Here is a 10,000-nt window from a genome sequence, read left to right on the forward strand (position 1 = left end):
TAAACTCTTGAAACAAAGGCCAGGATGAAGTTATTTGGGCCTCGACACTTTGGCCGTGGATGCAACTAATGGATACCTTTTGAATTTACTCCTGAGACTTTTATATTGGACTTTTAGTGTGCTTTTATTTGATTCATGTCTTTTTCGTCTTTTTCTCTCTTTTTTTGCTATGTTCTCTTTGATCTGTTTCATTTATTTTTCGTTAGGTGTTAAAAAAAAAAAACGTTTAAAACCCCAAAATATCAAAAAACAAGACGATACAAAGGCCTTGATAGAGACGGGCTGTAGAAATGGTTTGTGCTGTTTAGTTTCTGTCTTTAAGTTTAGTTTAGTTTCTGTCTTTAAAGCATGAAGAAGGAGCGCTAGTTCATTATAAACTGTTTGCAGAGGTCACTTCATGACCAGAAGAGTTTATAGCACTTTTCAAAACGTTCGGTGCAGAATTGACCGTCCCCGTAAAGCTAAAGACAACTAGCATCCTAATAGCGCGTTCCGTTTGTCGCGTAGAGTAACTGGTTGTGTAATTAAACAGTCTTTAATTACACTCAAACGACACACACAGATCTCACAGAGCTGCTTATAGCTCATACTATATGTTTTTACTTTGTAGCATGAATAAAAGCTACAATCAGTCGACGATGTGCGAGTAAAATGCTGTTTCCCTTAACAATCCTGTTAGCGGCTAAACGTTAGCAGTGGACAGGTCTTGTTAGCAGCTACACGTTAGCCGTTAGCAGGCTGTATACTAACACCTGTTATATGTTGGCAGTTAGCGGGTCGTATTCTAATAGCTCTAAAACGTTAGCAGTTAGCGGGTCGTATTCTAATAGCTCTTAAACATTAGCAGTTAGCGTGGCACGTCGCTTTATGATGACATAGAGATTCCGTTAAATTTTATTTTTTCAAATTTCTTCACAAACTGCAACTGCTGAGATGTAAAACTATGATGAATATTCACTGCTGGTTCTATACCACCAAACTTAGTCATAATAAGAAAAACAGGACAAATATAAGGGTTAACGGTATGGGCTCTGATCAATAACAATTACTACATATGACTAAATATACATAAATTAGTCAGAAACTGAATGTGCTGTGACCTCACTCTCTGGAGGAAATATAAGTGTAAAAAAGAGCTAAATACAAAGGTGTCACTCACTGCTGCTGGACTAAAGAGGAACTGAGAGCAACACCTCACTGCTCTTCATGAAGGATCAAGTGAGTTCAGTTTGAAAATAGTGAACAAGACTCAGACATTTTAGAAACAATTATGTACAAATGACAATTTTACAGGTGTATAAGATTTTAGAACAATAGTATTAATAAACCCGACAAAACAATATATTCAATTCAATAAAGCTTCTTTAACACAATGTTTTAAATTCAGTGCAGTGTTTTATTAGTGTGACAAATACCTGCACTGCCCATGGAAACATGCACTTCAACCCATTATCTTTTCAAATATCTGGATAGGGTATTGCTAGCTTAAAGCTGTCGTGAGTCGCCCCAGTGGCAAGTCTGTGGAACTGCAGCGAGAACATCCTCCTTGACCCAGAATGCATTTCTCCCACAGAGCGCACTGTAAAAACTAACTGCAGGGGCTCTGCTGACAGGGACCTACAGCTTTAACAAAGATTTTGTGGTGATTTTGCCTTTTTTAGGGTCATTTACTTTTCTCTGGTTCAAAACCTTCAGTTTTCTTAAAAACAGGTTTTAAATCTTTAGCTTCGGCTCTCTCTGCTTCGCTCTAGCAGCTCTCGCTCTGATTGGTCAGAACAGTCACATGTTATGCCAGCTGCGTGGGGGCAAGCTGTGATTGGATGCTCCACAACGACTATATAAAAAACAAATGAAATACAGCTTCAAACTGCTGAGGTTTGACACAGAAATGTTTGCACCTGAGCCTAATGTGATAGTTTATTGTGCCAGTAAATATACCAATGCAAAATAGAACAGTTTAATTCCCACGACGCACCTGCAGCAGAAGCTCGATTGGGTCAGGTCTGCGTGAGCGCGTGACTGATGTGAGGCTGACGGAGAAGCAGAAAGGTGTGTTTATGCTTCTAAACTAAAGACCATCACATTAGGCTCATGTGCAAACATTTCTGTGTCAAACCTCAGCAGTTCTGCTCAAAAGGTGGATCTTTATTTACTCGGACACAGTAAATAATAACTGTCCCTGACAAAGGTCTCTGTCCCTCCAGAACAATGACATCACACATGCTTTTAAAGGCAGTGACACAAACTGACACGTACGACATCATCACAATCAAATCAGCTCAGAAAGAGAAAGAACAATCATCACGGCTGCAAAGATTCATGACCCTCAATCCACTGGCACGATACAGAGGCCCCGGACCATCTTTATCAGGGGCCCATATTCTTATATTATCTGCACAAAATAACAGCATAGATAGAATAACATGACATTTTACCATCACAATAGTAACAATTAACAAATAATTCAACATGAACACAAAAGAGGCTTTTGTTTTAATTTTTATTTAAAAAGCATCACTTGTCATGGCTTTTTTGGTGGGTGGTTAGCAGAAGCTGCAAAACTACAAGGCATAAATAAAGAAGGTCTTTAACTGTGGAAAAAGTACTGAGTCTGTGCATGTGATGGAGGAGCAGTGTGAGTGTCATCACGACACACTGGACCAGCTCTTTACTCTCCATCAGGTGTTCCAGGGTTCAGGGGTCAATAGTCAAAGCCTTATCCATCTGCTTATCTGTGCAACGTTCAACGACGACGATTAAGAAAGTAACTTTCCCAAAATCTTGTACTGACACTGCTCCGCCTCGTGAGGATCCTTGAACACCCCATCCACAAGATCAACAGAAACCATTCCAACAAGATGCTCTTCTTCACTTGCACAAGCTCTAATAACTCTTAAATGTTAGCAGTTAGCGGGTTGTATTCTTATAGCTCTTAAATGTTAGCAGTTAGCGGGTTGTATTCTTATAGCTCTTAAATGTTAGCAGTTAGCGGGTTGTGGTCGTCTCCAGGTTCGTGCCCACACTCTAACGCTCTGCGGACCTTCTCCCAGAACAGGCCCTTATGGCTCTGGGCCTGGGTCCAGCTCAGGTACGTGCGGCTCTTCACCAGCTTCCTCATGCGGTAGAACGGACTCAGATGATTGGACGGGATCTCCTCCAGAAACAACAGGATCAGCACGTCCTTCTGCTCGTCGAACAGACGGAAGCTGCGCAAAGAAAATAAGCCTATACGTGAGTGAACAGGATAGTATCAGGTCTAACCCAGGATAGTATCAGGTCTAACCCAGGATACTATCAGGTCTAACCAAGGATACTATCAGGTCTAACCAAGGATACTATCAGGTCTAACCAAGGATACTATCAGGTCTAACCCAGGATAGTATCAGGTCTAACCCAGGATAGTATCAGGTCTAACCCAGGATACTATCAGGTCTAACCAAGGATACTATCAGGTCTAACCAAGGATACTATCAGGTCTAACCAAGGATACTATCAGGTCTAACCCAGGATACTATCAGGTCTAACCCAGGATACTATCAGGTCTAACCCAGGATAGTATCAGCTCTAACCCAGGATAGTATCAGCTCTAACCCAGGATAGTATCAGGTCTAACCCAGGATAGTATCAGGTCTAACCCAGGATAGTATCAGGTCTAACCCAGGATACTATCAGGTCTAACCCAGGATACTATCAGGTCTAACCCAGGATTGTATCAGGTCTAACCCAGGATACTATCAGGTCTAACCCAGGATACTATCAGGTCTAACCCAGGATACTATCAGCTCTAACCCAGGATACTATCAGCTCTAACCCAGGATACTATCAGGTCTAACCCAGAATACTATTAGCTCTAACCCAGGATACTATCAGCTCTAACCCAGGATACTATAAGGTCTAACCCAGGATACTATCAGCTCTAACCCAGAATACTATTAGCTCTAACCCAGGATACTATCAGCTCTAACCCAGGATACTATAAGGTCTAACCCAGGATACTATCAGGTTTAACCCAGAATACTATCAGGTCTAACCCTGGATACTATCAGGTCTAACCCTGGACTAACCCAGGTGAGTCCGTACCTGGCCATCTGTATCTCCCGTGAGCACCACTCGCTCTGCAGGTAGCGGCGGCTGATCACACACAGAGTCTTCCTGCTGCTGTAGATGGCGTCTGTGATGTTCTCAATGATGGCTTTCCCTGAACACAGCAGAATATGTGAGGTTAGCACAGCTCCAGAGGACGACAGAATCCATCAGGGGCCGACTGACAGAAGGTGAGACTGAGGGGCCGACTGACAGAAGGTGAGACTGAGGGGCCGACTGAAAGAAGATGAGACTGAGGAAAGACTGACAGAAGGTGAGACTGAGGGGCCGGCTGTACCTGGCTGGAAGTCGCGGTGGTGCAGACAAAGTCTCCATCCCTGTCGTTCTTCCAGTTCAGGCAGTAAATCTCCATAAACCCAGTCTTCATCGTGAATGTTGTAGGAAACAAAGGCGTCGTAGATGTAAGGACATCCCTGTCTCCTCTTTTTACTGTCGTAGAGAAATGCCTGGAGGAGGTAGAAGCCATAGACCAACTTCCATCGCAGAAAGTGATAGATGAAGGAGGACAGAAGAGTGAGAAGAACCAAAGCAGAGCTGGACATGAAGCAGAGGAAGCCAGTGGCCTCCCAACACAACTGCACATTGAAGTCCATCAGAAAGTGTCCTTCTTCAGATGGAGGAGAAGAACAAGTGAACTGAAAAGCATTGACCACCTGGACCTGTTTGTTTCTGATTGCCCAGTCAATAAAGCCAGCGTTTGAACATTCACAGACAAATGGGTTTCCAGATAAATCGAGATATTTTAGTGAAGGGAGAGCCTCAAAAACAGTCTCATTCATCACTGTTAGCTGGTTGTTTGCTAAGATCAACCTTTCCAGTTTGGTGAGATTGGCCCCGATGAGAAAATCTAAATATCTAATTTTATTGTACGACAGGTCAAGAATTTGCAAATCTGTGATCGGCTGGAAAAGTTCAGGCTCAGGAGTGAACTCCAGACAGTTGGTCATTTGAAGATGACGTAAATTCGGTGTTTCCCAGAATATGTCAGAAGGAGTTAAACAGCAGACCGTGTCCAATGAAAATGCCTGTAACTTTTTCAAACCGTGAAGTATATAGAGCGCATGATAAACACAAGCGTATTTGTCCACTTTAATGGTTAACTCCTGCAGAGAATGTAAAGACCTCGGCTCAGAGACCGTGAGGTTAGAAGGCGTGTCTATGGTACTTGAAATGTACACGACAAGACGCTCCAATCGTCGTAGACCTTCAAAAACGGCCCCGCTGTGGTAGTTCAGCGAGAAGGTCAGACTCTTCAGACCCACAAGGCCCTCGAAGCCTCCGTTCTGTACGTCTGTGGCCGACTTGGACTTTAAGTTCAACTCGGTGAGAGATGACATGTTATGGAAAGAGCCTTTCTCGATTGATCCCAGGTGATTCTCACTTGCCTTAAAAACTGCCAAATTGGGCAAACTGAGGCCAAAGTTTTCATTTAACTGAGAAATGAGGTTACTTTTTAAAAACAGCACTTTCAAGTTCCTTAGGTCCTCAAAGACACAAGTCTTGAACGTAGCGATTCGGTTGGAATTCAGGTTGATTTCTGTCAACGAGTGCAAATTTAAAAAGTCTGAACATTGAAGCTCTTGTATTTGGTTGAGCCGAAAGGACAGGCGTGTGAGCGTGGACATGTTCCTGATGGTCAGTGGGATTCTGCTCAGCTGGTTTGACTCCACGTGCAGCAGAGTGAGTCGCGTCATCGTTCGGAGCGCGGACGCGGAGAAGTCGCTCAGACTGTTTAAATGAAGCCTCAGTTCAGTGAGGTTCGAGCAGGACCGTAGCAGAGAGTCGTCGATCAGGGAAATGTTTCGCTGCGATACCGAAAACGTTTGCAAGGACGGAATCTCACAAGCGATGTCGAAAACTCTTTTGTCGAAAATCCTCCCAAAGTTACTCAAAATGAGATTCTCGAGCGACTCAAAACTTTGAAACATCTTCGTGTAGAGTTCGGTTTTCATTTCAGTGAAACCTATTTCTAAAGTCTGCAGATTTGTCCAAAGTTTGTGAGCCCCGCCCACCGCCGGACACACTCAGGAATTGTAACCGGGGGAAAACACCGGAGCGAACGCTAAAGTTCCTCAGCGTCTCCGAGCCCAGAGACAGCGAGGTGAGATTCTGCAGCGGAAACGGAAAAGAACCCGTTTCAAAAGACGTCAACAAGCTTTCATTCAATTGCAACACCTGTAACGAGAGACAGTGCGAGACGATGTTGACGACGTCTCTATTGTCGGCGAAGTCGCTCCTAAGCAGGTGGAGTTCCTGCAGGTTCCCCAAAGGCTCGAAGGCCAGCGGCGAAACACGTTTAACATAGTTGCGTCCTAAGTTTAAAACCTTCAGAGCGCGCAGTCCCTCAAACATGTCGTCGGTCAGGTGCGCGAGTCTGTTGTTGAACAGATTAAGCTCCGTCAAAGCGGACAAATCTGAAAAGGCTCCGGCTTCGATGTGCGCGATTTCATTTTTCCCGAGCTCCATCGTCTCGAGTTTGGCGAAGCCTCTCAAATCCGACGCTCCGATCGCCCGGATGCGGTTTACGGCCGCGGACAGCAAAGTGGTCGTCCTGGGAACGTCTGAGGGAATCGCGGCGAGCTCTCTCCCGTCACAAAACACTTTACCGCGGTCGTGGAAATCGAAGGTGCAGTTTCTTAAAGAGTAAAGCTGCGACGGCTGAGGAAGAAGCAGCGGAAACAGAAGTAAGAAAAGAGAAGCGCTCGCAGGCTTCATCCTGACGCCGCCGCCTGACTCCGCCTCCTGTTAGAGACCAACAAACAGACAAGAAACAGATAAAGCCGTGAATATGATACTCGAGTAAGAACACGGCGACTTCAGCGACATTTCTGGACCTGGACGTGTTTGAATTATACCACTGAACAGACTTATGTCAGATCAAACGTCATTTAACGTGAGTGGTTCCTCAGGAAACACAAAGTTCTGACTCTGAAGGAAGAAATGTGTAACGTTTTTGTAATAAATGGCAGAGAATTAAAAAGGATTGAATTCTTTACTTTTAATAAATGACATCATAATACTAAATACATAATAAAACAGAACAAAAACAGCTGGACTTACTTAGTTTAAAAAGCTGAATCAGGAAGCTTCTTCAGTGCGTCCACTCGTTCCACAACGTAATATTCGTTCCTTTCTGAAGGACAATATAAAGGACGATATAATGAACTGAAGTGGAAACAAACCATTTTGACTCCTAACAACAGCGAGGATCAAAACTCTGTCTAATTAGATGCAGACAGCAAACATCCGTTTAATTTTGACCCTCGGAGCTGCACTTATTAAACTAATATTCACTGGAACAAGATAAATTGTACATTGATTTAAAACATTTCCTCTGTGGATAAACTGAAGTCAAGGCAAGGCAAGGCAAGTTTATTTGTGTTGCACATTTCATACACAAGGCAATTCAAAGTGCTTCACAGCAGGAAAAATGCATTCAAATCACAAAGAAATTACAGAAACAGAAATACAATAAAATTAAATAAATTAAAAATTATCAATCCAACTGATTGTCTAAACTAATAAAATCACAAACAAAAGAGAAGAGTGCAAAAAAAAAATCCTTTCACTACTCACCACTGCGTCTCCACAACACGACTGACAGGAGGCGGGGCTTCAAGTACCTTTTTATGTCTTTGAGTACAAATAACCGACAGGAAACAGTCTGAATTCAGGCAGAACATGCAAAAGGAGAAGTGTCACTAGAAAAACATGTCGTTAAAGACAAAGCCCTGTTTGTTTAATTGGTGTCTTCATGTCTATGTCTTTAATCTGCTCACACGATATTGAGCTTAAATATTATAATGAATGAATAAAGGCAAAACGTCCAGCTTTTAGCAGACGTGAACAGACACGTTAATCCTACACGACACGTCCACGAGAAGCAGAACGTAAAAGAACAAACCAAACGTGAAGTAAGTGAAAGTAAATGCAAACAAGTCCAACGTCACTTTAAAACAGAACCAACAGTTTCACCTCATTTAATGTCTTTAAAGTCCAGCCACAGATCAAACACCTTCTCCACATTCTGGCGCCACCTTTTGGAAAAGATTAAAAAGTACAACTCCCCCCCTGGAGGAGATTCTGTGTACTACATACTGAGACTCAGCACGTGAGGAGCTGATGGTGGGCTCTCACTTGAGGTCCCGGGTGATGCTGGGCTCCCACTTGAGGTCCCAGGTGATGGTGGGCTCTCACTTGAGGTCCCGGGTGATGGTGGGCTCTCACTTGAGGTCCCGGGTGATGCTGGGCTCCCACTTGAGGTCCCAGGTGATGGTGGGCTCTCACTTGAGGTCCCGGGTGATGGTGGGCTCTCACTTGAGGTCCCAGGTGATGGTGGGCTCTCACTTGAGGTCCCGGGTGATGGTGGGCTCTCACTTGAGGTCCCGGGTGATGGGGGGCTCAAACTTGAGGTCCTTGAGGTGAAGGTGGTGCAGAGGAAGAGATGGTGATGGGGGGGTCTGTGATCAGTGTTGGGAAAGTTCACTTTCTACATGAACTAGTTCAGTTCATAGTTCATAATTCAAAATTTTGAACTAAGTTCACAGCTCCAAAAAATGAACTAGTTCAGTTGTTTTTTTCAATATTATGCAATAATTGTTCTAAATTATTTCCACAGCCCAAATACAACCACAGGCAGCAATTATTTTATTAGTTTAACGCTGAAAATATGTGTCAGATTTCATCTTCATATCCAATTTTGAATCCTTACCCAGGATTTACATTCACACTGAAGGGACAGACTTCCCCCATGTGTTGCTGTCCATTCAGCACCACACTAGCAGCAGCAGCAGCCTCGCTATCGCCTCTACAACTGGAGCTCTAGCACTTGTCAGACACTGGCTCTTTTTGGGCAACGGTGTTTTTCACCTGGAAGTCTCTAGAAATCTAACACTTTATTGAACAAAAATAAAAAGAACGAAGGTGCTGTTCACAGACACCAGAAAGAACGCGTTCATATTATCGTTCTTCAGCAGTAAAACCGTTCCTTGTGATGGTGAGGGGGGACTGTGATGGTGAGGGGGGGACTGTGATGGTGAGGGGGGGACTGTGATGGTGAGGGGGGACTGTGATGGTGAGGGGGGGACTGTGATGGTGAGGGGGGACTGTGATGGTGAGGGGGGACTGTGATGGTGAGGGGGGACTGTGATGGTGATGGGGGGACTGTGATGGTGAGGGGGGGACTGTGATGGTGAGGGGGGGACTGTGATGGTGAGGGGGGGACTGTGATGGTGAGGGGGGACTGTGATGGTGAGGGGGGGACTGTGATGGTGAGGGGGGACTGTGATGGTGAGGGGGGGACTGTGATGGTGAGGGGGGGGACTGTGATGGTGAGGGGAGGGACTGTGATGGTGAGGGGGGACTGTGATGGTGAGGGGGGGACAGTGATGGTGAGGGGGGACTGTGATGGTGAGGGGGGGGACTGTGATGGTGAGGGAGGGACTGTGATGGTGAGGGGGGACTGTGATGGTGAGGGGGGGACAGTGATGGTGAGGGGGGACTGTGATGGTGAGGGGGGGGACTGTGATGGTGAGGGAGGGACTGTGATGGTGAGGGGGGACTGTGATGGTGAGGGGGGACTGTGATGGTGAGGGGGGGACAGTGATGGTGAGGGGGGACTGTGATGGTGAGGGGGGGGACTGTGATGGTGAGGGGGGGACAGTGATGGTGAGGGGGGGGACTGTGATGGTGAGGGGGGGGACTGTGATGGTGAGGGAGGGACTGTGATGGTGAGGGGGGGGACTGTGATGGTGAGGGGGGACTGTGATGGTGAGGGGGGGACTGTGATGGTGAGGGGGGGACTGTGATGGTGAGGGGGGTCTGTGATGGTGAGGGGGGACTGTGATGGTGAGGGGGGAGAGGGGGGACTGTGATGGTGAGGGGGGGACTGTGATGG

The 10,000-nt window shown here is 45.5% G+C and overlaps 2 protein-coding genes across 2 annotated transcripts in view; one reads left to right on the forward strand and one right to left on the reverse strand.

Moving 5' to 3' along the window:
• Positions 1 to 773, forward strand: part of LOC140374607 (single-strand DNA endonuclease ASTE1-like) — a gene marked incomplete at its 5' end in the record, with an annotated part of 9,367 nt that extends 8,594 nt beyond the window's left edge. Inside the window, one exon of the mRNA XM_072461538.1 lies at positions 770 to 773. Within this exon, the coding sequence (XP_072317639.1) occupies positions 770 to 773 (4 nt within the window). The remainder of the gene's footprint in view (positions 1 to 769) is intronic.
• A 1,371-nt stretch (positions 774 to 2,144) lies between these two features.
• Positions 2,145 to 10,000, reverse strand: part of LOC140374608 (uncharacterized) — a 28,403-nt gene continuing 20,547 nt past the window's right edge. Inside the window, 4 exon segments of the mRNA XM_072461539.1 lie at positions 2,145 to 3,206; positions 4,081 to 4,198; positions 4,382 to 6,099; positions 6,101 to 6,846. Coding sequence (XP_072317640.1) covers positions 2,972 to 3,206; positions 4,081 to 4,198; positions 4,382 to 6,099; positions 6,101 to 6,846 — 2,817 coding nt within the window. The 3' untranslated portion in view covers positions 2,145 to 2,971.

The sequence above is a fragment of the Eucyclogobius newberryi genome, unplaced genomic scaffold (assembly GCF_026437365.1).
Source record: "Eucyclogobius newberryi isolate DKJ021-1_F unplaced genomic scaffold, fEucNew1.0.hap1 SCAF_3, whole genome shotgun sequence".
In the NCBI taxonomy this organism is placed as follows: domain Eukaryota; kingdom Metazoa; phylum Chordata; class Actinopteri; order Gobiiformes; family Gobiidae; genus Eucyclogobius; species Eucyclogobius newberryi.